General features: G+C 44.9%; 1 protein-coding gene across 3 annotated transcripts; it reads left to right on the top strand.

The window, feature by feature from the left end:
- On the top strand, positions 1 to 26,446 carry LOC144696410 (cholinephosphotransferase 1-like). Of its 3 annotated transcripts, none has more exons than XM_078567662.1 (9): positions 1 to 332; positions 8,273 to 8,420; positions 9,344 to 9,485; positions 13,439 to 13,523; positions 17,553 to 17,684; positions 17,775 to 17,933; positions 20,636 to 20,761; positions 22,429 to 22,536; positions 25,829 to 26,446. In XM_078567662.1, exons 1-9 carry the CDS (start codon positions 99 to 101, stop codon positions 25,871 to 25,873), a joined length of 1,179 nt encoding a protein of 392 aa, XP_078423788.1. In that variant the 5' UTR covers positions 1 to 98; the 3' UTR covers positions 25,874 to 26,446. The 3 variants fall into 3 exon arrangements, 2 of the variants coding, with proteins under 2 accessions (XP_078423788.1, XP_078423789.1); XM_078567663.1 differs by having other exon boundaries at positions 22,429 to 22,532; positions 25,829 to 26,440; XR_013580164.1 differs by having other exon boundaries at positions 2 to 332; positions 22,429 to 22,683.
- The last annotated feature ends 1,499 nt before the right edge of the window (positions 26,447 to 27,945 follow it).

Below are 27,945 nucleotides of genomic sequence, written 5' to 3'. Positions count from 1 at the left end.
CAGCTCCCTCCAGGCCCCGCCTCCCGGGGCCTAGCTGCTGTTTCGGGGCGGCAGCCTGGCCTCTTGGCTCGCTGGGTGGCGGTTCTCGGTAGCCGGGGATGGGGCGGCTGCTGCAGCCTCTGAGTGAGGCGCAGTTGAAGCGCTTGGAGGAACACCAGTACCGGTCGGCTGGCCGCTCCCTGCTCGAGCCGCCGCTGCAGCGATTCTGGGTCTGGCTCCTGGAGAGAGTCCCTCCCTGGTTGGCCCCGAACTCCATCACCCTGATCGGACTGGCCTGTAACCTCCTGAGCTGCCTCCTGCTGGTTTATCACTGTCCCCAGGGCAGGGAGCAGGTAAGGCGAGGGACGGGAGTCCTCCCGGCCTGAGTGTCTGATCCCGGTCTGAGTGATCCCGGTCTGAGTGTCTGATCCCGGTCTGAGTGTCTGATCCCGGTCTGATCCCGGTCTGAGTGTCTGATCCCGGTCTGAGTGCCTGATCCCGGTCTGATCCCAGTCTGAGTGTCTGATCCCGGTCTGAGTGTCTGATCCCGGTCTGAGTGCCTGATCCCGGTCTGATCCCGGTCTGAGTGCCTGATCCCGGTCTGATCCCGGTCTGAGTGTCTGATCCCGGTCTGATCCCGGTCTGAGTGCCTGATCCCGGCCTGAATGTCTGATCCCGGTCTGAGTGCCTGATCCCGGTCTGATCCCGGCCTGAGTGTCTGATCCCGGTCTGAGTGTCTGATCCCGGCCCGAGTGTCTGATCCCGGTCTGAGTGCCTGATCCCGGTCTGAGTGTCTGATCCCGGCCTGATCCCGGTCTGAGTGCCTGATCCCGGTCTGAGTGTCTGATCCCGGCCTGATCCCGGTCTGAGTGTCTGATCCCGGTCTGATCCCGGTCTGAGTGCCTGATCCCGGCCTGAATGTCTGATCCCGGCCTGATCCCGGTCTGAGTGCCTGATCCCGGCCTGATCCCGGTCTGAGTGCCTGATCCCGGTCTGAGTGCCTGATCCCGGTCTGAGTGTCTGATCCCGTTCTGAGTGCCTGATCCCGGTCTGAGTGTCTGATCCCGGCCTGATCCCAGTCTGAGTGTCTGATCCCGTTCTGAGTGCCTGATCCCGGTCTGAGTGTCTGATCCCGGCCTGATCCCGGTCTGAGTGCCTGATCCCGGTCTGAGTGTCTGATCCCGGCCTGATCCCGGTCTGAGTGCCTGATCCCGGTCTGAGTGCCTGATCCCGGTCTGAGTGTCTGATCCCGGCCTGAGTGTCTGATCCCGGCCTGAGTGTCTGATCCCGGCCTGATCCCGGTCTGAGTGCCTGATCCCGGTCTGAGTGCCTGATCCCGGTCTGAGTGCCTGATCCCGGTCTGAGTGCCTGATCCAGGTCTGAGTGCCTGATCCCGGTCTGAGTGCCTGATCCCGGTCTGAGAGCTTCATTCCGGCCTGATGCCAGTGTGAGTGTCTGATCCCCGCCTGATGCCAGTCTGAGTGCCTGAACCCGGCCTGAGTGCCTGAACCCGGCCTGAGTGCCTGATGCTGGCCTGAGTGCCTGATGCCGGCCTGAGTGCCTGATCCCGGCCTGAGTGCCTGATGCCGGCCTGAGTGCCTGATGCCGGCATGAGTGCCTGATCCCGGCCTGAGTGCCTGATCCCGGCCTGAGTGCCTGATCCCGGCCTGAGTGCCTGATCCCGGCCTGAGTGCCTGATCCCGGCCTGAGTGCCTGATCCCGGCCTGAGTGCCTGATCCCGGTCTAAGTGCTTGATCCTGGTCTGATGCCAGGCTGAGTGCCTGATCCCGGTCTGAGCGCCTGAACCCGGTCTGAGTGCTTGATCCTGGTCTGATGCCAAGCTGAGTGCCTGACGCCGGCCTGAGTGCCTGACGCCGGCCTGAGTGCCTGACGCCGGCCTGAGTGCCTGACGCCGGCCTGAGTGCCTGACGCCGGCCTGAGTGCCTGACGCCGGCCTGAGTGCCTGACGCCGGCCTGAGTGCCTGACGCCGGCCTGAGTGCCTGACGCCGGCCTGAGTGCCTGAACCCGGCCTGAGTGCCTGAACCCGGCCTGAGTGCCTGAACCCGGCCTGAGTGCCTGACGCCGGCCTGAGTGCCTGACGCCGGCCTGAGTGCCTGACGCCGGCCTGAGTGCCTGACGCCGGCCTGAGTGCCTGACGCCGGCCTGAGTGCCTGAACCCGGCCTGACTGCCTGAACCCGGCCTGAGTGCCTGATGCCGGCCTGACTGCCTGATTCCGGCCTGATCCCAGCCTGAGTCCCTCATCCCGGCCTGAGTCCCTGATCCCGGCCTGAGTGCCTATTTCTGGTCTGAGTGTCTGATCCCGGTCTGAGTGTCTGATCCCGGTCTGAGTGTCTGATCCCGGTCTGAGTGTCTGATCCTGGTCTGAGTGTCTGATGCCGGTCTGAGTGTTTGATCCTGGTGTGATCCCGGTCTGAGTGCCTGATCCCAGTCTGAGTGTCTGATCCCAGCCTATTCCTTGTCTGAGCGTCTGAACCCGGTCTGATCCCAGCCTGAGAGTTTGATTGCGGCCTGATCCTGGTCTGTGTGCTGCAGATGAAATGTAGTATCCAGTACCCAAACTATTCACTTTGGATGGCTCTTGATTTATTTTAATTTCATCGAACTTCAATAGAATTTCTCAATTCAGCTGTTGTCAAATCCTAAGCCTCTTCATTCTCGAATTTGTAGCATCCAATTTCCTGTGGCATTTATCACAGTCCCTCTCTGTCCTGTCTCACTCCATCATTGAGTTTCTTCCTGTGGGAAGCAGTATGAGTGGGTCATCTGGAGTGTAAATGTTGGACCTGGTAGAAGTTAGTGTTTTGATTGTGTTGCTGTGAAGCGGTTTGGGATGTTTTTCACTGTTTAAAGGCTGCGTACAAATGCAAGTTATTGTTTTCTCCAGGTTGGCAACACTTTTTCCCTTGGGGAAAGGCCACATCATGCCACAGTCAGAAACACAGCTGGGGAATAGCTGGCATTCGTTTTCTTGTACATTTTATTTAAAAATCTTTGAGTTGTGAGTTTATTGGTGTTTATACAGAGGGTGATATGTGGAGTGCAGTCACAACTCCTAGAACTTCATTATCAGGAGCTAGCAAACCTCCCACAACGCAGACCATCTTCAATGAGAGGATATGACCATTGTGTACAGTACTGTGTGTTACATATAACACAGAAACAGGCAAGGCTGTAGAGGAGGACTGAGGCAGGCTATAGGGAGGCAGGACTGGTTGGGGGGGTGTGTCGTTGGCGTACATACAAATTAGGAGCAGGAGTAGGCCACTCGGCCCCTCGAGCCTGCTCTGCTATTTAATAAGATCATGACTATCTAATCGTAACCTCAACTCCACGTTCCGACCTATCCGTGATAACCCTTCACCCCCTTGCTTATCAAGGATCTATCTAGCTCTGCCTTAAAAGTGTTCAAAGACTCTCTTCCTCAAAAGGCAGCAGAAGCAGAGTTCCAAAGACTCATTACCCTCTGAGAGAAAAAAATTCTCCTCACCTCTGTCTTAAATGGGCGACCCTTTATTTTTAAACAGTGACCCCTAGTTATAGATTCTCCCACAAGAGGAAACATCCTCTCCACAGCCACCCTGTCAAGAGCCCTCAGGATCTTATATGTTTCAATCAAGTCGCCTCTTACTCTCCTCTGGGTTTTGGGATGTAGGGTGTGTGTCCCATCTGGGGGGAAAGTTTGATTGAAGCAAGGTTTTGAGTGCAGAAATGTCTGTCTGTGTCTCTTTTGGCAAACAAAGAAATGACAGGTTCAGTGCACCTACCCACGGATATGGGAGGAATTGCTCATTCTCCTGTGATCACTCACCAATCTGACTGTCGAGCAGTGATTGAGTTTTCCAAATTTCTAATCCCACTTTTCTATGTAAAGCGGGGAGAAGGTTTGGAAACCAGATTTGATTGCATGCTTTTATGGTAATAATTTGCCAGTCATAGATAAGACCTTAATGTTATCTGCATTTTCAGTGTGCCTTCTGCAAGAGGTTAAAAAACATCAGTGGCTGAGTAAAGGAGGCTTTTAGCTGTAATCAGCAGGTTAGAGGGTAGGAATCATGACTACGCCTGAGTTGACGCCAAGCTGACTTTGTTCATGACACACCCTTTCAATCTGCCCATCAGCGAATTCCACTTTCCTTTTGCCTTTTGATCTTTTGGTGAAGTTAGTTGTGTGTGAACTGGATTGTGGAGCTTTGCATTCAGACCAAAAGCTGTAAGTCTAGGCGAACACACTGAATACACCATCCATTTAGAATTCATTTGTTCGTCATGTGTCCTGTAAAGGCAACACTTGCTTCCTGCAGCAGTTTTCTGTCATACTTTTTTCTGTCCTGCCTGTCTGTCAGAGCTAACAGCAAAGCTATCTTATCAAACTTACCCCTTGCCCAAGTCCTCCCAGTTCCATACTTCATATTCTGTCCTCTTGTGCGTTTCCAATTTTAATCACTCCACCATTGGGTAGCCATGCCTCCGATGTCTAAACCTAAAGTCTGGAAATTTCTCACTAAATCTCTCCACTTCTCTCTCCTCTTTTAAGACAATCCTTTAAACTTGCCTCTTTGACCAAGGTTTTGGTTACCTGCCCTGTTAGCTCCTTAGGTGGCTCAGTGTTATTTTTTTGTCTGAATTGTGCTTCTATGAAGTGCCTTGGGATGTTGTACTATCTCAAAGGCGTTACATCAATACAGGTTGTTATTGTGAAGCTGTTCTCCATTCACTTGAGCAGTAGGAAAACCAGACCTCGCCCCTCAACTGTCTACCCTCACCAAGTGCTGATACCTCCACTCTCCCCCCACCCCCCGAACCACTCTCACTGAGTCACTGCAACCTCAGTCACCACCTCCTCCATTTCATACTCTATCTCCTGCTGCTCTGTGTTAGTCATCTCGACATTTCATGAGCTGTCAGGGATGGAACATTCAAACAGGTCAAACCAATGAACAAGAAGTATAAACACAGATTTCCCTGACATTATTTAGTGAGAGAGTGGAGTGCCAGGTCTCCCAAACCATGCCTAGCCTGTGAGCTGTAGTTTGGGCACCCCTGGGTTATAGTATTGCAGAACTCTGTCATTGGCAGCAGAGCAGGGGAAAGTTTCTTAAGGATCCTCATCAGAAGATCAACTCATAACTGAACCCAAATATAAACCTACCTTCAGAAATCCAGAACAAGAGGCTTTTCAGTTTACACTGGCTAACTCATCCTGGCTCCCAGTCTGGCAACAACTCTAATTTAAAGCTCTCACCCTTACCTTCATATCCCTCCCTACCTTTGTAATCTCCTCCAGCCCTACAACCCTCAGAGATACCTGCACTCGTCCAGTTTTGGCCTCTTGCACAACCCCAACTTTTATCATCCCACCACTCCCTCCCTAACCCTCTCTGTTAGTTTGTTACGGTACTTAAAGGGTTAATATATGACCAGTCAACCTCTTGTGCAATTAGGACTAAATTTAGACTTAAGGCGAGGCAGGCTTAGAGGGTGTGGGGATAATTGTACCAGGGAGTACAGACGTAATTGAGTTCAGTTGTGAAACAAATGAAAGAAACCTCATAGACTTGCAAAATGATACAGCTCAGAAGGAGGCCATTCGGCTCATCATGCCTCTGTTGGCTCCTTGAAAGAACTATCCAATTGGCAACACTCTCCAGCTCTTACCCGATTGCCCTTCAAATTTTCTCACCTTCAAGTGTTTATTGTATTACTTTTTGAAAGTCACTATTAAACCTGCTTCCAACGCCCTTTCAGGCAGCACATTCCAGGTCATAATAACTTGCAGCCTTAAAAAGAAACTCCCCGCTCCTTAAAACCTATGGCTTTGACCAAATTTTGGCCGCCTGTATTGATATTATATGATTTGGTGTCAGATTTTGTTTGATAATGTTCCTGTGAAACGCCTTGAAATGTTTTACTATGTTATAGGTGCTATATAAATGCAAGTTGTTGTTAAAATTGTGATGAAGCTAAAACAGGAATTGTAAGCAATGGTTGGACTATGGATAGACTTGCACAACTATCGTTAAACTAATTTGTAAGCAGCACATAATAGGGACAGCGTGTCTGGGACATCAGCTGAGAATGGTTGTGCTCTGTGATATAGACACAATGGTTTTTAATGTTTAAACAGAATGTCTTGCCAGTATAATCCTATTTGTAAATCAAACTGTTGCAGAGAAGTAAAAGCTATTTGCTTTTATTTCTGTGCATTCCTTTCCAATGCGAACAGATAATTGCTCGTGGGTTAAAAAAAATCTCACCTCCCCTCTGATTCTTTTGCTCATTGTCTTAAACCTGTGTCCTCTGGTTACTGACCCTGCTGCCACTGGAAACAGTTTCTCCCAATTTACTGTTAGCAAAAGCCCTCAGAATTTTGAACGCGTCTATTGAATCTCCCCTAATGTTCTCTGCTCCTTGGAGAACAGTGCCAGTTTTTCGAGCCCTATCACATAGATCTAGAATCTCACAACCTGTCACTCACACCATCTCTGTCTGTAAGCTCCAAGCAACAGCTTGTGGGTTTGCTCGCTAACAAAGGTATTTATATATCTGGTGCTCATTTGAGATTTATTACATTCTATACTAGTAAATTCAGGATTTCAGGAACAGGAGATGATTTGTTCTATCATTGACATTAATTACTGTGCACTCCAGCCTTCTCACATTTTAATGATTAGCTTACATTGAATTTCCACACCCCATACTTTCCTATCTGATGATAATCCTGTCATGTCAAATAGCTACTTCTTAATGTTATTGCCCCTTGTAATTAATTCCACAATAATATTTTATCCTATTTTCATTTTTAATGCAAGAATAGGATTCCACTGTGAATTTACACAGTGCACAAAATGGGTGGCTATGCAGTGGAAAGGCGATGGATATTGGGGGAGGCGATGGATTTATAGAGAAGGAGCGATGGATATGTAGAGGAGAAGCGATGGATATGCGGCGGGATGGGTATGCAGAGAATGGGTGATGGATATCTGGGGGTGCAATGGATATGCAGAGGAGGGGCGATGGATATGCAGTGTAGGGGTGATGGATTTGCAGGGGGGTAGATTTGCAGTGTAGGAGCGATGGATATGCAGAGGAGGAGCAATGGATATGCAGTGTAGGACTGATGGATATGCGGTGGGGCAGTGGATATGTGGGAGTTGTGATGGAGTTGCAGAGAGAGGGTGCGATGGTATGCAGGGGGTTGATAAATATGGGGGGGGCGGTGATGGATATACAAGGGAAGGTGGATATGCAGAGAGGAGTGAAATGGATATGCAGGAGGTGATAGATATGCAGAGAGGGGGGAAATGGATATGCGATAGAGGCGATGGATATATAGGGGGTGATGGCTATGCAGGGGTAATGGATATGCAGAGGAGGGACAATGAATATGCAGAGAGGAGAGCAACGGATAAGTGAGGGGGGGCAATAGATGTGCAGTTGGGGATGATGGATATGTAAAGGGGGATTTATGGATGTGTGGTATGGGGATGGATATTATCAAAATATCTTTCCTGAGATGTGGTGCCCAGAACTGCACACTGCTCCAGATGCAGTCTGACCAGAGTTTCATACAACTGAAGCATGATTTCCATCCCTTTGTAATCCGGCCCTCTTGAGTTGAAGCCTTTTAAATTTTTGTGTTGTGTTCTGGTATGTTTGGAGGCTTGATGGGTGCAGTTTCCCATTCATGACACAATTGTGAATCATGTAAAAATGATGAGAGTCTTCACCATTGGTGGCTGTGCCTTCAGCTGCCAAGGTCCCTACACTTTGAAAATCTCCACCTCTCTGCCTCTCTTTCCTTGCTTAAGACACTCCTTAAAACTTAACCCTTTGACATAGCTTTTGGTCATCTCCCCTAATAGCTCCTTATGCACTGCAGGAACTCACCAAGGCTCCTTAGACAGCACCTTCCAAACCCACGACCACTCCCGCCTAGAAAGACAAGGGCAGCAGATAGATGGGAACACCACCATCTGGAAGTTTCCCTCCAATTCACTCACCATCCACAACCTTTTGACTCAGAGGCGAGAGTTCTACCCACTGAGCCACAGCAGATAATTAAAAGGTGTATCAGGAACAGGAGGAGACCATTCAGCCCCTCAAGCCTATTTCTCCAGTCAGTTGATCAATTGATCTGACGAGTGCTATGACAAGTCCTCATGAATTGTTCTCCACCCCCCCATCAATCCCGGCTTATTAAACCGTCTCTTGACAAGTTGGTTTTGTACTGAACCATTTAATCTATGACCTAATATCCTCCCTTTTTACAGGCACCAGCCTATGTGTACCTTCTCTGTGGTCTGGGATTATTTATTTACCAATCTTTGGATGCAATTGATGGCAAACAAGCTCGAAGGACCAACAGCAGCTCTCCTCTCGGAGAGCTTTTTGACCATGGCTGTGATTCCTTTTCCACAGGTACGTGAGGTAGGCGAGCAAAGGATCCTGGGGAGACAAATGCATAAATCACCAAATGTTGTGACACAGGTCAATAAGGCCATAAAAAAAAAATACTCCAGAGGGGTAGAATTGAAAAGCAGGGATGTTATGTTAAACTTGTGTAAAACGTTGGTTAGACCGCATTTGGAATAATGTGCAGAGTTCCAGTCTCCATAATATACACAGGATATAGCGGCACTGGAGAAGATGCAAAAAATATTTACTACAATGACACTGAACTGAGAGTTCATAGCTGTTAGGAAAGATTGAAGACACTGGGGACTGAGGGGTGACCTGAAAGAGGCCTTCAAAATTATGAAAGGATTTGGTAAGGTAGACCTAGAAAAGATGTTTCCACATGTGGGAAGACCAGAGTCAGGGACCTTATTTTAAGACAGTCACTAATAAATCCAGTCGGGAATTCAGGAGAAACTTCTTTAACCAGAGAGCGGTGAGAAATGCAGAACTCACTACCACAGGGAGTGGTTGAAGCAAACAGTATAGATCCATTTAAGGGGCAGCTACATACACACACGAGGGAGGGAGCAATAGAAGGATATGCTGATAGGATGAGATGAAGAGGGGTGGAAGGAGGCTTGTGTGGTTCAGAAACACCAGCATGGGCTGGTTGGGCCGAATGGCCTTTGTCTTGCTGTAAATACTTTGTCGTCTCATTCCAGTCACAGCAGCAGCTGTGTTTGTTGAAGTGTTGACTGGAACATCTTAACGCCGATTGCCAGGGAAAGCGAGAGATCGAAATTAGCTCAGAGTTTATTTCTGATCACTTTGAAAGCCACCGTTCTCTGCGAACTTTAATATATTCTCTCAGAACTGACATTAGAGAGCTGTTGGCCAGCTTTCTCTTGTGTTTTTAACTCTGTTGCTTCTTTTTATTTTTGTAGTTATGGTCGGCTTGGGCTCCTGTCTGGCCGTTCGCCTGGGATCAGATTCAGACCTGATGTTTTTCTGCTGTTTCATTGGCATCTTTATGTTCTATTGTGCCCACTGGCAAACCTACGTTTCAGGATCTCTACGATTTGGCAAGTAGGTCCTCTTGAATTGTTCTCCACCACCCCACCAATCCCGGTTTACTTCTTAGGCAGAACCTGCCCTTCAGAATAGTTCTCGTGTGTGTGGAGGTTAGGAAAGGCTGTGTCCGGGAATGTAGAAAATGCAGAAATAACTGAGCATAAGACCACAGAGCTGACCATTGCCTATAGATGCATTTTGTAGAGATTGCACGTGGAGTGCTGTGCACAGTCCTGGTCTCCTAATGAAAAAAAAATTTTTAAAAATTCTTTTGTATGGGTCAGCATTTGTTGCCTATCCCTACTTGCCCCTGAACTGCGTGGCTTGCTCGGCCATTTCAGAGGACAGCTGAGAGTCAACCACATTGCTGTGGGTCTGGAGTCACATGTAGGCCAGACCAGGTAAGGATGGCAGATTTCCTTCCCTAAAGGACATTAGTGAATCAGATGGATTTTTATGAAAATTGACGATATTTCCATGGTCACTATTACTGAGACTAGTTTTGAATTCTAGATTTTAAAAAAATTATTTGAATTTTTTATTAATTAATTGAATTTAAATTCCACCAGCTGCCATGATGGGATTTGAACTTGTGTCCTCAGAGCAATAGTCTAACTCCTGCATTGCTAATCCAGTGATATCATCACTATATCATCATCTCCCCCAAAGACATTGGAAAAGGTGCAGAAAGACCTATGGTTGAAACCAGCACTAGGAGATCATACCCGTGGGGAAAGATTTCTTTTTTATTCGTTCATGTGGTGCAGGGGTGGTTGGGAAGGCTAGCACTTATTGCCCATCCTTAATAGCCTTCAAGAAGGTGGCAGTGAAATGCCCCCTTGAATTGCTGCAGTCCATCCGGCCCATCATATGTGCACTGGTGTTTTTTTCCACCAACCTAATCCCGCTCCCCTGCTTGCTCCCTTATCTTTTAATACCCCAGGCTGCGTAATCCCACTCTCCCAACTGCTCCCCATGTCCTTTAATACCCCACGCAGTGTAATCCCACTCTCCCATCTGCTCCCCATGTCCTTTAATATCCCAACCAGTGTAATCCTACTTTCCTACTCACTCCCTGTACACTCAACATTCCTCCCTCTCAAGCATATTATCTAACCCTGAGTTTAAAAGAGCTTCTGGATTCCATCAGAACTCCATATTGTAACCATTCTCTGTGCAAAGACTTTTTTTTAACTGCCCCTGTAATTATTTACTCTCCCCATTAATTCCCTCTCAAGGTCAAGCAAGAACTGAATCTGCTGTGAGGGTTAATACCTGAATCTCCCCCACGACTTGGTAGTTTGAAGGTTTTTCTGTACATGACCGATCTCATGCCTAAGCACACACACTGCCCCGAGGAGGGGAGGTGGCACTGAATTACACGCAGAGTTTCTGCTATCCTGAGGGGTGTTTTTACTCATGCTAGCTCCATATTGTAACCAGAAAGAAAAAGAAAATAAGGTCCAGGCAGTAATGAAAGACTATCAGATTGATTACGGGCCAATTTCAACTGTTCCCACTCTAATTCAGTATCTCTGATTAGCACACTGACACGTTTAGTCTAATGATAGCTCCTATTGCCTAATGTCAATAATAGACGGAGATGGTGGCATAGTGGTAATGTCACTGGATGAGTAATCCATAGGCCTAGGCTAATGCCTTGGGAACATGGGTTGAAATCCCACCACGGCAGCTGGTGGGTTTAATTCAATTAATAAACCTGGAATATAAAGCTAGTCTCAGTAATGGTGACCATGACAACTATCATCGATTGTTGTAAAAACCCATCTGGTTCACTTTGGAGAGGGAAATCTGCTGCCTTTACCTGGTCTGGCCTACATGTGACCCCAGACCCACAGCAATGTAATTGACTCTTAACTGCCCTCTGAAATGTCCTAGCAAGCCATTCAAGGGCATTTAGGGATGGGCAATAAATGCTGGCTTTGCCAGCGACACCCGCATCCCATGAAAGAATAAATATGATTCATGTTCATTTTAAATGTCTAGAGGAGTAGAGATAACTCTACTCCTGTGACCATCTTTGAGTTCTGAGACCAGTTTGAAGGACAGAAATGGCCTTTTTTGCTCCTCTCCTTTGCTCTTAGGCACGGTGGACAGTGAGAGGAGGGAAAGGTTTTATGCAACCAGCGATGAACTCCTAGGTGACCAGGTTGCCTTGGAGAATCAGGGAGCAATTTCTTCAAGTTTTATTTGAAAATTGGCGGTGGTTTTTTTCCACCCCTACAAGTCGGCATCACAAGTGTTAGGGTGGAGCAGGTCCATGAGGGATGGAGAGGGCGATGCGAAGGACTGGGGGGAGCCATGTTGGATGGTGGGAATGCGGGGACAAGGGTGCATGGATCTGAGGAATGGGGTGAGGGCTCGGAGTTACACCATCTGATGCCAGGATTGAAGGGTCTGCTGGTGTGTCCTACCTGTTTCTCTGTACAAGTGGCACCTGGGATGGGAACACATCACATACTTGTGCAATGTTTTGGACTATTGCAAAAATCATTTTGCTATGGAATTTAATAGGCCCTTAATGTCACGAAGTTATTGAGTCATTTTGGGCAAAAATTGGGCATCTAGAGCATTACCTTTGAAACCTCGGAAACATCAACCAGAACAATACACAGGGAGCACTACTGAGCTTTCACAGTTCAACTGCACAGCTCTGTTTATTCAGTCACAGGATGTTGGCATCGCCTTGGGCAAGGCCACGATTTAGTGCCCATTCCTAATTGCCCTAGAGAAGGTGGTGGTGAGCTGCCTTCTTGAATATAACTGAATGGCTTGTTTCAGAGGGCTGTTAAGTGTTGCTGTGGGTCTGGAGTCACATGTGGGCCAGACAGGGTAGGGATGGCAGATTCCCTCCCCTGAAGGACATTAGTGAACCAGATGGGTTTTTAAGACAATCGATGATAGTTTCATGGTCTCGACCACTTTTATTCCATATTTTAGTGATCGAATTTAAATTCTCCAGCTGATGTAATGGGATTTGACTTCATGGCTTTGGATCATCCAAGCCTCTGGATTACAAGTCCAGTAACATAACCACTATGCCACTTTAGCCAAAAGCTTTTTACTATTGCACAGCTTTCATGACACAGTTTTCACTATTGTAGTTTTGATATGTTCAATTGCAGAATTGCAAAATGGGATAAATACTTGAAAGGGAAAAATCTGTAGGGCTGTGAGGAAAGAGTAGCTAGCTTTTTCAAAGGGCCAGTTTAGATTTGATGGGCGCAATGGCCTTTTGCACTGTTGTGAATCTCAGATGTTCACCCATTTAAGATGTGTAAAAGCCTGCTTATAAATAACACAAATTTTGAATTTAGTGTAAGCGTGTTAGGCATTTCAAATTGATCAGTATGAATGGAATTTCTACCCTATTTTGCCTGCACCAACTCGCACCCGAGTGTCTGACCAACTTACAATGTAAACTGTAGCAACACAGAGCACACGTGTCCCTAAAGTGGCTGTTTGATGTTTCCGCAGACTTATTGTGTGTATTATCTAAGTTGGCTGATTCTACAAGGGCAGGTTAATCGATTGGAAGCCTCACATCCAACCCGCCCAGTCACCCAAATTGTGAAATAACTGATGATCGGAACACCTGAGTGAGAGTTGTGGGCTGCATGCCTGAGATTTTCCAATTCATGTGCATCAGGCAGCAGACGCTTCTGTTTCGTGATCGGAGCCTGGGAACAGGAGAAGGCCATTCAGCCCCTCAAGCCTGTTCCACCTGTTCCAAGCCTATTCCACCATTGAATGAGATCATGGCTGATCTGTGACCCAACACCGCCTTTTCTTCATATCCCTTAAAACCTTTGGTTAACAAAAATCTAACAATCTCACATTTAAAATTACCTTTCTAGAATCAGCCGCTAAGTGTTTGGTTCAGTGTTTGATCGATTGTTTATTAACTCACAGCAGTTTTAACCGCTGATCTCTCTATATCCGATTAGAATTGATGTAACTGAAGCTCAAATCTGCATAATGCTCATCTTTTTCTTGTCTGCCATTGGAGGAGGTACTCTTTGGGATTACCAGGTGAGCTGTATTTTAACTTAGTGATGGCTGCCTACCCCTGTTGATGAGCTACAGTGAGAGATTTGGCTGCATGTACAAAGAAAGAATTTGTATTTATTGGAGTTGTGTATTTCACATCCTTGGAATTTATTCTGAAGTGCAGTCAATAATGCAGCGACAGGGAGCAACCATTTTGCGCACAGCAAGATCCCACAAAGGGCAGTTTTACATTGCATTAGTCCAAGGCTAGCATCAAGTCTAGCTGTCCACCTCTCTGGCACATGTACGTGTTCTATATCCCCTTCAGCTTCGGAACTGTACCTGTCTGCCCACATTGGATTGAGAGGATGAGGATATGGTTGCAGACGCCTGTGAATCTCCCATCAACCTGCTCCAGACCTTTGCAGAGAGGGCTGAGGTGGAATGGGGAGCATCTTGGGGCAAATCGTCACAACATGTTTCCCCCACACCTTGTTTCTGATTGTCCCTGCACAGGCATCGAGATTGTAATATTATTGTGGACCTGTAGATATCGCTGGAGGGTGATCGGAGCTATACCAGACTCCTTTGGAATACTGTAATAGTAGGACCTCCCCACATGTGCTGTTTTTGTTCTCCCACTGATCCTACCCCCAACACCCCCTCCCCCATTCCATTCTGCCAACTTTGAATTGCCATTATAGTTTCTCCTGACCTGCACCCTGACCTGGGCAGTGGCATATATGGTTTCACCTGGGGTGTTCCAGAGCCAGCAGTGACAGAGCAGACCTGCTTCGGGCAGTTCAGCTTCCCTCCTACGTGAGTCCAGTCACTCCCATCCGGATTGAACTGTAAAAGAATATCAGTCCCTCTGGCCAAATCAGAGTCAGTGGAGACTTGCCATCTCTGAACCACCAGACTGAGGCAATTGTCCCAAACTCTCCTTCCCATTTAACATGCAGAGATTTATTGTCAATGCAACTTCAGTTACCATGTGATGTCGGAAGAGTCTGTGTTCCCCAGAGTTCCCCAGGGGTCAGTGTTGGGATCCTTGCTCTTCCTGACATATATTGATGACCTGGACTGCAGGGCATAATTTCAAAATTTGTAGATGATACAAAGATTGGAGATGTTGTCAACTGTGATGGGGATAGTCTTGAACTTTAAAAGGACATAGACATGTTGGTGGATTGGGCGGACAAGTGGCAGATGAAGTTCAATGCAGAGAAGTGTGAGGTGATTCATTTTGACAGGATGAATATGGAGAGACAGTATAAAATAAAGGGAGGAACTCTAAAGGAGATGCAGGAACAGAGGGACCTTGGTGCATATGTACATAGGTCATTGAAGATGACAGGGCATGTTGAGAGAGCAGTTAATAAAGCATATAGTATCTTAGGCTTTATTAGAGGAGTATTGAGTACAAGAGTAAGGAGATCATGTTGAACTTGTGTAAGATACTAGTTAGGCCTTGTCTGGAATACTGCGTCCAGCTCTGGGCACGATACTTGAGGAAGGATGTGAAGGCATTGGAGAGAGTACAGAGCAGATTCACAAGAATGATTCCAGGGATAAAGGACTGTAGCTATGAGGATAAATTGGAGAGGTTGGGACTGTTTTCCTTGGAGAAAAGAAGGCTGACAGGAGACTTGATAGAGGTATTCAAGATCCCGAGGGGTATGGACAGGGTAAATAGTGAGAAACTGTTCCCACTCAAGAGAAGATCAAGAACGAGAGGGCACAGATTCAAAATAATTGGCAAAAGGAGTAAATGTGATGTGAGGAAAATGTTTTTCACCCAGAGGGTGGTTGGAGTCTGGAACGAACTTCCTGAAGGTGGTGGAGGCAGGTTCGATTGAGGTATTCAAATGGGAATTGGATTGCTATGTGAAAAGAAAGAATATGCAAGGTTACGGGGATAAGGCAGGGGAGTGGGACCAGGTAGAATGCTCTTTCAGAGAGCCAGTGCAGACTCAATGGGCCGAGTGGCCTCCTTCTGCACTGTAAAGATTCTGAGAGTCGTTTCTTTGCTATTTATGAAGAGACTTTCAAATCATTCCTATACAGTTGGTATGAAGTGATTGTCAAGCGTAATTATTTTGTGATGAATAACCCATTTTGGACTGGATTGGTCTGTGCGTTATTCATAATCTACTTCAAAATTATGTGTTTAAAATACGCAGTGTTAATGAGATTTGATGAGATTGTGTATCTTGATTTTGTAAACATGCTGGACTCCATACTGGATATTCAACCGCTGCCTTGTTGTCAAACACATTCTCCCCTCCAGGTATATCGATCAAATAGGCAATCAATCAGTGGGAGAAATCATGGGGTACCTGTCATATACCCATTGCCTGGGTTATCACGAGGTACATTATTCACCTTCAGATGTCATTTCCAGAACAAACACACGTCTTGGCCAACATTCTTCCCTCCTGCAACACCATTAACTGGTCATTTGCCTCATTGTTATTTGTGGGATCTTGCTGTACCATAATGTTGCCACCATGTTGCTTTGAAATCTATCCCTTTAACCAAGTTTTTGGCTGTCTGTCCTAGCATCTCCTTATTTGACTCTGTCAAATTTTGCTTGGTAACACACCTGTAAAACATCTTGGAACATTTTACTATCTTAAAGGCCCTACATAAATACAAGTTGTTGTATGCAGTCGACCACTCTTCAGAGTAATTCATTATATATGAAGTGTTTGGGAGGCTTTGAAAAATGCCAATAGGCGCTATATGAATACAGAAAATGCTGCAAAAGCTCAGCAAGTCTGGCAGCATCTGTGGAGAGAGAAACAGAATTAACATTTCGAGTCCTTATGACCCTTCAGAGTTCTGGGCTATGGGCCAAGGGCTGGAAAATGGGATTGGAATAGATAGGTGCTTGATGGCTGGCACAGATACGACAGGCTGAAGAGCCTGTTTCTGTGCTGTATAACTCTATGACTGTTTCCAGCATCCACAGAATTTTGCATTTAGCTATATAAATACAGGTTTGTTCAGTCCTCCCAAGCCACGTTTCTTGTTCCTCCTCCTCTATTAAAGCAGAATGGGAGGAGGTCGTGTAGAACACTGGCTCAGAGCAGTCGAACTGAATGGCCTGTTTCCCTTCTATTAACACGTTAATTAGCCATGTACATTTTGCATTCTACTATGTTACATATCTCAGTTCCTCGATTATGATTGAACCATAAGAATCATTTCTCTTATATCCCGAAGGAGTTTGGAGTATCACAGAGTAGGAGCGTATATTATTTTTAAAGATCCATTCCTGTTAATCATCGATATTGTCTAACCAGCTGTTCCTGCACTGGTCATATTGGTCTCACTTTCTCACTTCTGCTCAGTTAAAGTTGACAGTGGCCGTGGTTGGGAGGCTCCTGTATAAAATGTACAGCACAGAAACGAGCCCTGCAGCCCAACTAGTCTGTCCTGTGCTGATTGCTCTACATGAGCTTCATCCCACTCTGATTCATCTCCCCTCTATAGAGAGTGAGCCTCAATTGTAATCTGTCTTACTTCTGTCTCCTCTCCAGCAGTGATGGGCGGCCACTTTAATTTGGAAAGTACTACACTGTAAGGCCAGTAACTTGCTCTTCCTCCATCTTAACTGAAGCGAATGTTTATTATGAATTTAAAAATGAGATTTCAGCCCCAGCAGGTATTGGCTGCTTTGTGTCAGGAGACCCTGCGTTTCAAGCTTTTAGTTTACAGCTCTCTGAGGGATCTCTGCAATGAATTTAGTTTATAATGTGCTGCCCAATGTGGTATTGACACAAACTTTGTGTTGCTTATTTTTTTGTTGTTCTGTTCTGCTGCCTCTGGAAATTCCCATTAAAACTTTACACGGGATGGCTAAAGAAAGGTAATGAAACTCTTTCTAAACTTATATTGTAATGATGCTGAGGGAGGGAGTTCAGAATGTAAAAACGATTGGCGTTTTTGAGTTCTACATTAACTGTGCCTCACTCATAAATACTACATTGGTTATGTGGTGTGGGGCACTCAGTGTTACTGTTGATGTCACAAACAGCTCTTGTTTATTATTCCTTGGCAATACAGATTCCAGTACTAGGACTGAGAGTGAAGATGCTGCCCGTGTTTGGAATAATAGCAGGAGCAATCTATTCCTGTGTCAATTACTTCCGGGTCATCTTTTCTGGTGGGACAGGCAAAAATGGTTCCACAATAGCGGTACGGAGGTCTAATCAATAATCACATTTTTCTGCAAGCACCAGTCTCTCGCTGCTGATGTTGATTGATGCATTCCTCTTTATTTTCTAGGGTACCAGTGTTCTGTCACCTTCCTTGCACATTGGGCTGGTCATAATAATGGCTATAATGATCTACAAGAAATCCACCACACGCTTATTTGAGGATCACCCTTGCCTCTATGTGTTAATGTTTGGATGTGTAGCTTCAAAAATCACAAACAAATTAGTGGTAAGTTAATTTCAAACAAATCAAAATGATATGTTGTCTCTATCTATTGGATGCTTTCTTTCAACACGGAGCAGATATTGGAAAGCCAACTCTCATAACCCAAACTGGGCTAACCGTATAAATACCGTGGCTACAAGAGCAGGTCAGAGGCTGGGAATTCTGCGGTCAGTAACTCTCCTTCTGACTCCTCAATGCCTATCCACCATCTACAAGGCTCAAGTCGGGAGTGTGATGGAATACGCTCCACTTCCTGGATGAGTGCAGCTCCAACAACACTCAAAAAACTCGACATCATCTAGGACAAAACAGCCCACTCAATTAGCACCCCATCCACCACCTTAAACATTGACTCCCTCCACCACAGACGCACAGTAGCAGCAGTGTGTACCATCTACAAGATGCACTGAGGAAACACGGCAAGCCTCTTTTGACAGCAACTTCCAAGCCCATGACCTCTCCCATCTAGAAGGACAAGGGCAGCAGATAGATGGGAACACCACCATCTGCAAGCTCCCCTCCAAGCCACTCACCATCCTGACTTGGAAATATATCGCCGTTCCTTCACCGTCGCTGAGTCAAAATCCTGGAACTCCCTCCCTAACAGCACTGTGGGTGTACCTACACCACATGAGCTGCAGCGGTTCAAGAAAGCAGCTCACCATCTCCTTCTCAAGGGCAACTAGGGATGGGCAATAAACACTGGCCTTGACAGAGACTCCCACATCCTGTGAATGAATAAATAAAGAAAATAAACTGTCACCACCTAATGCCAACCTCTTCACTCAAAGGCTGTTCCAACCATTAATTTCTGAAACGCTGACTCTCAAGAATTGGTCTGTTCTGATTGTGTTTTTATACAGATTTGAGGTTGTTGGCAAAAGTACCCCAGGGGGAGATGAGTTTTTTTTTAACGCATCGAGTTGTTGTGATCTGGAATGTGCTGCCTGAAAGGGCAGTGGAGCAGATTCAACAGGAGAATTGGATAAATAGTTGGAGCAGAAAAAGGAGTAATGGAGCTGGGGGAATTGGGACTAATTGGATAGATATTTCAAAGAGCCAGCACGGTGTGCTGAAGGGCCTGCTCCTGTACTCTGTGACCTTACGCTAACACTACTTGGTGGTGGTGTACTCATCTTCATCAGAAATACTTGGAGCTGCTGGTAACCCACATTTAATGGGTGCTGTCTCGTAAGGGATTACTCGAATCATACATCTACTGCATTGCATCGGGTTTGTTTTTTCACAGTTTATTTGTGCGTAACCCAGGTCCTAATTTACACCTGTGTCAGCTGCTGCAAACTCCAGTAAGACAACGTCTGGCTGCTTCAATTGTAATGGAACAAATTCCTCAGAGAAGGGAGTTGGTTTTGAGGATCATTTGGTGCATTTGAACAAAGCTCACTATCCGGTGGGAATATTGGAACAGGAAGATGCCATTCAGCGAGATCATGGCTGATCTGTACTGTAATTCTGTATCCCTTAATATCTTTGGTTAGCAAAAATCTTTCAATCTTGATTTAAAATTAACAATTGATTTAACATCAACTGACATTTGCATAAGAGCATTCCAAATTTCTGTCACCTTTGTGTGAAGAGCTGCTCCCTAATTTTACACAAAGCTCTAGCGCTGATTTTTAGACTGTTCCCTCATCCTAGACTTTCCCAGCCAGCAGGCATAGTTACTTAAATAGTTGAGGGGATTGAGGGATTGGAGAGATAGGTCTGAATTTTACATTCCCCACAGGGAGTGGTGGTGGGGGAGCGTGAAATTACAGGGGTGGGATTCCTCCTGTGCCCATCCCGACCTCGCAGCGATTTTACACTGGGCCGGCATGGCCTGGGGTGGGAAGCCCACTGTTGCCCCAATTGAGGCCCTTAAGTGGCCAACTAATTTTCACTTAATGGGTGTTTCCCACCCAGCCTCAATTTTTAGGCAGGCGAGAAGATGGAACCTCTGTGGGGAAGGCCGGAAAGAATCAAGTTAGATTGAAGGGGGGAAGGGGGGGGTGCAGCCATCAGAAGCCCCCTTCTGACTGGGAGAGCCTTCCCCTTAAGGCCCGTTGACCTGCGAACTTCCCTCCCCCCTGCCATGGCCTCTCTCCTGAGACCCCGATCACCCACCATCGTCACGCCGTAGGCCTTCCCTACCATTCTTGCCCTGGGACCCCTTATTCTTACCTTGTCCTCCAGCTCTGGCACTTAGGCTCAGGCAGGTTGGTGTCGTTCCTCTTTTGTCCATTGCAGCGTTGTCTTCCTCCCGAGTGAGGAGGCGAGCTTCCACCATCCAAAAAATTCCGGCCATAGTAACACTCCGCAATTGCTTTTTTCCCGACAACATGAAAGGGAAATTTTTTACGAGAAGCAGGATATTGAAAGGAGTGTCCAGGATAAAATAATCAAACACTGACTCAGGTGGAAAGGGACTGATGGGTTTATCTCACGCTCGGTAAATACTTGCGTGGGGAAGAAATTGCAGGCTGATTGGCAAAGAGCGGGAGGAGTGGAACCAATTGGATATCTCCTTCAAAAAGAGTGCATGGGCTTAATTGGTTGAATGGTCTCCTGTGGTACTGTAAGATTTTCTAATACAATGCAAGCTTACCAAACATTGATCTGATAATAGTTCTGCGTACTGTACATCACAACTGTATATCAATATTTCCGCAATAGTTATTAAAGATGTTCCCTTGTTGTTCTTGTAGGTGGCACATATGTCCAAAAGTAAGGTGAAACTGCAAGACACAGCGTTCATAGGGCCTGGGCTGCTATTCCTGAACCAATACTTTAATAGTTTTATTAATGAGTACTTTGTACTATGGACAGCTATGGTAAGTACATTACATTGATTTCTTTGAAAAGGGTACAAATTTAGACAGCTCAAAGCGTTGTTGTTCTTTGTGTGTTCCAAAACCAGGTACCTCAAACATTGGCGTGAAATGCTAAACCCATTCTATCTCCTGTTATCCATTGTCATATTGGAGATAATTTGTGCTCCAATTAGTAACAATTGAAATTCACACCATTTCTCCCCTTTTTGAACCTATGGTCATCAACCTGGGTCATCTCCAGATATGCTGTTTTTCCATCTTTCTCCAAGTTACCTCCATCTCTTCCTCTCACTGCCAATTCAGTGACAGCTCACTTCCGATTCCTTAACTCGAACCAAATATTCAGCTTTTGGACCATTTTGGGGTGGTGGAGGTCATTCAGCTGCTTGAGCCCGTTCTGCCATCCAATTAGATCATGGTCAATGTCTGTCTTAACTCCATTTATCTGTCCTGATTCCATAACCCTTGCCAAACAAAAATCTATCAATCTCAGTTTTGAAATGTTAAGACATAGGAGCAGGAGTAGGCCATCTGGCCCTTTCAAACCAATTGACCCCCCCCCCACCGTCTCAACAGCTTTTTTGGGAATGAGAGTTCCAGATTTCCAATATCCTTTGAGTGAAGGAGTGCTTCCTGACATCTCCCCTGAACAGCCTGGCTCCAATTTCAAGGTTATGTTCCCTTGTTCTGAATTAATCACCTTAAACACCTCATCAGGTCACCCTCACCCTTTATTTTCCAACTCGAGGTGCCTCCTCTATAGAAAGTGTCTTCATAATTTTAGAGATGAGCTCTCCCTCGGAATCAAACCATCTGATTTCCACCGATCACGCATCCAACTAAAGAAAATCAATAAGTATTTGTGGTTCTCTAATAAATACTTTTTCAAACCAAGCTTTTAATCAGCCTTCCTAACCTCTCTTCCGTTAAATGCAGTGGTATATTTTTCTGTGTTGAAATTGTTATCTCAGTGTGAGGAGGTGCTGTTGTACTGGATAATCACCAAGATCCTCAACTCCTACCTCTGTAACATTGTCTCCACCCTTGCCTCAGCTCCTCTGCTGTTGAAATCCTCACTCACGCCTTTGTTAGCTCTGCACTCGGCTAATCCAACATACTTGTAGCCAACCTCCCACTTTGTATCCTTCAGAAACTTGAGCTCATCCAAGAACCTGCTGCCCTAATCACACCAGGTCCTGTTCACCAATTACGCCTGTGCTCACAGGTCAACACCGGTACTCCGTCCTGCAAAGCTTTAAGTTTTTAACTTCTCCTCCTTGTTTTCAGTTCCCTCCATTGCCTCGTTCTTCTGTATCTCTGTAATTTCCATCCCTCCAAGATACCTGCAATTCCAATTCTGGCCTCTTGAGCATCCCTGATTTTAATCCCTCTGCCATTAGCGGCCGTGCCTTCAGCTGTCTGGGTCCTAAGCTCTGAAATTGCCTCGCTAAACCTCTCCACCCCTCGACCTCTTTTAAGTTGTTCCTTAAAAATGACCTCTTTGATCCAGATTTTGGGCACCGTGTCCTAATGCTTCCTTATGTGGCTCAGTGTCAAATTTTGTTCCTTGAGACATTTTACTCTGTTTAAAGGTGATATATAAATGCAAGCAGTTGTTGGATGGTGCATGAGATGAAAAATCTGAGCCCTGTTTTGACTCTTTTCAGATCTTCTCCCTGTGCGATTTGATGATTTACTGCACCTCCGTCTGCATTCAGATCGCATCACACCTCCACATCGAGGTTTTCCGAATTCCATATCAAGCTCCTGAGCAGGTTCAGAACCATCATGACTGACAATTTGCCCAAAAGGAGGAGGAAGAGATGGAGAGGGACCACACAAGTGAAAAAGAGCCATTATCTAGTATCAGAAATCATGATCAACTGCTAAACCAACCAGACCTTATTAATCTAGAAGGGCCTGTAATTATCATTTAAATTATTTCATTATGATTTCATAAAGATTGAGTAGAATTTGTGTTAATGCATCACTCGTCCATTATCATCTAATCTGTGTGCATAAGATTCTAACTCCAAACCTTTGCATTTTTAAAAAGCTTAAAATCATTTCAGCCTCCACCATTCATCTTTATATGCAAGGTCCTACAATCAGGATCCATACGTCTTAAGAATGTTCCAGAATACACCCAGACAAGTGCTGGGACGGTCTCAGTGAGAGAAACCTACCATGCCATGCCATGCAGCACGGAGTCACAGACAGGAATGTGCTGAATTAATTAAAACCCAAACCCAGATGTTCTTGGGGAGGCTGGTGAGAGGAGATGGATCAGAATCTGAATCGTTCCTGAGGTGCAGGTGGGGACAATGGAAGTAAGCAGTGGGGAACCAACGTTCAATTTATCTGCCAATAACTTACTGTCAAACAAGGTAGCTTCCTTAATATAAAAGCAAAATACTGCGGATGCTGGAAATCTGAAACGAAAACAGAAAATGCTGTAAAAACTCAGCAGGTCTGACAGCATCTGTGGAGAGAGAAACAGAGTTAACGTTTCGAGTCTGTATGACTCTGCTTCAGAGCTCCTTCCCTAGAACTGTACAGCACGTAGCAACAACAGTGGGACAACATCATCTGTGGTTAGAAAAGGGGAACATTGTATTAACGCATATTAACAGTTGAATGCCGGTAATGTTTGGTGTAAGGCGAATTTCCTCCTCCTGATGGGGAAATTGCTCTGTTTGAATCAATGTAAGCTACTGCCATGTAGCTCTCTATCCACTTTAATTATGTTGTTTGGTCTGAAAGGCAGCTTTAGAGAAATGGTCAAACTTTGATGAAGTGAGTAAAGATTGCGTATGAATAATGAAGCTGTTTCTCAATGTAGAAACATTTAACTTTTTTATACAAAATTTTGTAGTACACTTTTAATCTCAAGTCTTGTACTGTGCAATATGTTTAAACTGACAATGCAAATACCTGACAATGCTTCCTGATCAGAGCTCCAACGCCATCACTAGGCATTCCAATTAACATGGGAGTTTGGGAGAGGTGACCTGTAGAACAGAGAAAAAATTGGAGAAAAATTTCATAGCCAGAGTTTTCAAGAATTTGGACATGAGGAAATTCCACTGTAGTTGTAACAGGTGCTGACGTTGTAATGGTGTTTGATGCATTCAGGCAGACAGAAGGTTTACACTATATACTCACTGTTTCTCATGAAAGTTGGGTGAAAATCCCTCCCTCACTACATTGTGGGTGTACCTACACTATATGGTCTGCAACAGTTCAAGGCAGTGGTTCAGCACCACCTTCTCTAAGGCAATTAGGGATGGGCAATAAATGCTGACCTCCATAGCGATGCCAGAAAGCTTGAATGTGTATTTTTTTTTAAAAGCAAGTGAAACAAGCAATAGAAACCATCTGTCCACTAATTGAGCAAGCTAGCCAAATGTTCCTAATGTTAGCTATAATAGTTTAGGTTGCTGATATATAGTGTTGTCTAGTATTAACACAGGCTAAATAGTGGAGTAATGAGTGTATATAATGCAAATAAAGGCATAACCAATGTACTAGACTGCAATGTTACTGGCTAAAACTTTATAACTGTAAAATTGGATGTTAAAAGTGAAGTTCCTCAGGTTATCTATATATATATATATATATGCTGCATTTTTTTTGCATTCTGGGTGGGAAAGTAACTAATTTTGCTCTTAGCAAACACTTTTGTTTCTTGTATTGTCTTTCTACTTTTTTCAATTAAACTAAAAATCAAATCTACATAAATGTTTTGTCTCATTAACTTCATGTTATCCAGAAATAATGGAGCAGTTTTTGAAGGACTTAGTTTTGAACAGTTTGCAGTTTTGTAGTGCATTCGACACAGTAGCATGTTTGCATGTAGAATGAATCATGCACAGACATAGGAACAGGAAAAGGCCATTCAGCCCCTCAAGCCTATTCCACCATTCGGTTAGATCTGTATCTTGACTCTGTTTACCCACCTTGGTTTCCTATCCCATAATACCCTTCCTTGCCCAACAAAAATATATCAATCTCAGTTTTGAAAATTTCAATTGACCCTCAGTCTTGCTGTTTTTACACGCGGAAAATAGTTCCAGATTTCCACTCCTTGTCTGGAAAAGTGCTTCCTGCTATCACCCCCGAAAGGCCTGGTACTAATTTTAACCAGAGTGAGTAACTCCTTTAATGATCCTTTAATCACCGTGAACACCTCAATTGGATCGCCCCTTAGTCTTTTATACTCAAGGGAATAAAAGCTTAGACCATGCAACCTGTCCTAACAATTTAACTCTTTTAGCCCTGGTATCAGCATGACACTATGCAGTGCTGACAGGATATTTAGGTTGAATGGACTGATCCCATTGTAAAGATGGGAGGCTGTGACATATAGGTTTACTATCAAGTCTGTCACTGTACCGAAGAACAATGGCCCCAATTTTGACTCCTCCACCTGGCGGGACAGTTAGATTAAGGGCAGCGTTTGAACATTAAACAATGAGATTAAGCCATTACTTTGGGTAGGATTTCGAGGCTGGCTGCAGACTGGTTATCATTCGCCTAGTTTTATACCAACGTTAGATTCCCAGATTGCTTTTCTGTGCACACTATCGCAATGTCTTCTGTTTAAGGTGCCAATGAGTGCACATATTTTCTTCTTGGTTAGGTGAATGAGTTTCTCATTTTATTAGATGGGTCTAACATGCCTTTACTACCTCCCAAATTTACGATACTTTGGCCCAAGTCCGGACCTGATTCAGAAATTTTAGCTTGTGAAAACGTTTTGTCACTTACTTTTTTTTAATGTTTGACAGTAACTGTGCAATATTTTTTCATAGAAAACATTGCTAGTGCTGCATACTGTGGGCAATTGTGACAATTTTTAGACAAAGTATAAGTTGCTTCTGTAGCTTCTTTTCCGCACGTTACATAAGTGGCCTGGTTAACTCAAATAATCCAAACCATTCAAATTTAACATTAACATTTATAACAACCTGCATAAGTACATTAGGGGCTTGCTAAAAGCTGCAGCTAATATACATTGAGCAATTCGTTGTAACTTCAGTATATTAACTGCATTATGTTGCATAGGTATACATTCCAGCTCCCGTCTCTCCTCAGAACAACATGGGCTGAAGAGACCTGCAAACATTCACCATCTCTTCTTGCTGCTGTGTCACGTGAAGGGGAGGATTATTAGAACACTTATGAAGTGGACGACCTATAGGTTTATACATACTTTATTTCAAAAACAAACCATGAAGGAGTTTCTGATCTTTATAAGAAAATGACAATCAATGACTTGGGTAAATTGATTTTTGTATTAAATCATTGCTGGTGATTTTTTTTTAAAAAACCTACAATTAAACTATAAAATCACATTTAAACTGTGCTTCACCTTTGTATGTTTCATGTGCACATTATTCTTTTTTCTCTCAATTTGGCAAGCCACAAGATACATGTCGTTCACTGTATCTATCATAATCCTGTTCTATCAAGCAACCATTTCCTTTTGAATTTCTTGCTGTAATCCATTGTTTTGTTTTGGATCTTCCTGGTCCTGAAAGTTAAGTACTTTAATTACAATCTGTTCCAATATTTATGCAAACTGGATATAATAAAAAAAAAATGTAAAATTGTCAATGTTGTCCTGACACAACTTTCAGATACCTCTGCGTAAAACAACGCTGAATAAAATCTGTAACCCTCCTCCTCTGTGTTGCCATTCATTTCCTTTCCTCCGTTTTGAGACTTTTACCTCCTGTCATCTGTCCACTGGGCTCTGTAACAAGGAAACAGAAGTTCGTTCTGTGCTCATAGAATCAAACGCCACAGTCAGCGGCTATTCGGCCCATCGTGTCTCTTTCAGTTCTTTGAAAGAGCTATCCAATTAGTTGCACTCGCCCTGCTATATTCCCACAACCCTGAAAATTTTACCCTTTTCAAATATTTATCAAATTCTTTTTTGATCATTACTACTGAATCTGATTCTGGCACTTTTTCAGGCAGTACATTTCCGATCATAACAACACTGTGGTTAAAAACTGTCTTTTTATTTGTTTATGAGATATGGAAATTGTTAGCAAGGCAGCATTTGTTAACAAGGTGAGCCACTGCCTCGAACCGCTACCGTCTGTGTGATGTTGGTGTATCTACAGTGCAGGTAAGCTCTGATCCTTTGGTTACCTGCCAGAGGACATGATTTCTCCTTTTCTCATCAGCATCTTCCATCTGTGTAAGACAATGGACATACAGTAAATCAAATCCATTAGGGATGAGGTGGCTTCAGATCGTACACTTTTGCTGATGACAGGAGACCAATCCTTGAGAGGCAGGTTCTGCCACATGCCACAAAGGAAGTGGTTATCATGTGTTGTCGTTTTCAGTGGTGCCTGTTGCCAACCCACAGTAGCCACTGGTCATCATTGTGGTGCATGCCAGCCCACGGGTGATGTCACCCTTTCCCTCTGTCATATGCTAGTGTCTCCTAGGTGCAAGAATCGCTATTTAGGGCCCACATGTCACACTTTCAAGTCTCCTTTGAAGTGGAGCTTTGGATGTCCAACTGGTCATCTGGATCCAGCTATCTTACCACACAGAACATCTTTGGTTATGTGACTGTCTTTTATCCTGTAAACCTGCCCAACACAGCAAGGTCACCTCTGCTTGATGACTGCCAACATACTTGGGAGCTTTTGTTTTTAAAAGATCTGTTTTAAAAGTTCGGGATTTTGTCCTTTCATGAGATGCTCAGGATATGCTGCAAACAGCAAAGATGAAAATTGTTCTGCTTCCTGTCTTATTGGCTGAGAATACTGGCCTCCTAAACCAGACACTTGGCCCTAAGAGTCAGCTTGATGTTATTCCATGCGTGATTTGTGACTTGGTCAAAGGTGGCAGTGCTTTCTCTATGCATGTATTGAGTTCTACATCAAGAGACAGATTGTCTGTCATGGTGGACATAGGTCAGTGTGGGTGCTTTGCATGTATAAGACCCTGGGTTCAATTCCCAGTGTCCCCACCCAAATTTTACTAGAACTAGGGGACACCGTATAAAAAAAGACCCCTAAAGACGGAGATGAGAAGAACTTCTTTCTCTCAAAGGGTCATGTATCTTTGGAACTCTTCCCCAGAGAGCGCTGGAGGCAGGGTCAATGAATATTTTTGACTAACAAGGGAGTCAAAGGTTATTGTGGGTGGGCAGGGCA

Source organism: Cetorhinus maximus, chromosome 22 (assembly GCF_964194155.1).
Source record: "Cetorhinus maximus chromosome 22, sCetMax3.hap1.1, whole genome shotgun sequence".
Lineage (NCBI taxonomy): Eukaryota > Metazoa > Chordata > Chondrichthyes > Lamniformes > Cetorhinidae > Cetorhinus > Cetorhinus maximus.
The sequence above is the reverse complement of the archived record's forward strand: the minus strand, read 5'-3'. Positions and strand labels throughout refer to the sequence as shown.

Bases quoted from the DNA above. Each gene is read 5' to 3' on its own strand.
- LOC144696410 (XM_078567663.1), top strand. From the start codon at position 99: ATGGGGCGGCTGCTGCAGCCTCTGAGTGAGGCGCAGTTGAAGCGCTTG. The intron at 333-8,272 runs GTAAGGCGAGGG...CCCTTTTTACAG, and splicing joins GTCCCCAGGGCAGGGAGCAG to GCACCAGCCTATGTGTACCT. The intron at 17,934-20,635 runs GTAAGTTAATTT...TTGTTCTTGTAG, and splicing joins AAATCACAAACAAATTAGTG to GTGGCACATATGTCCAAAAG.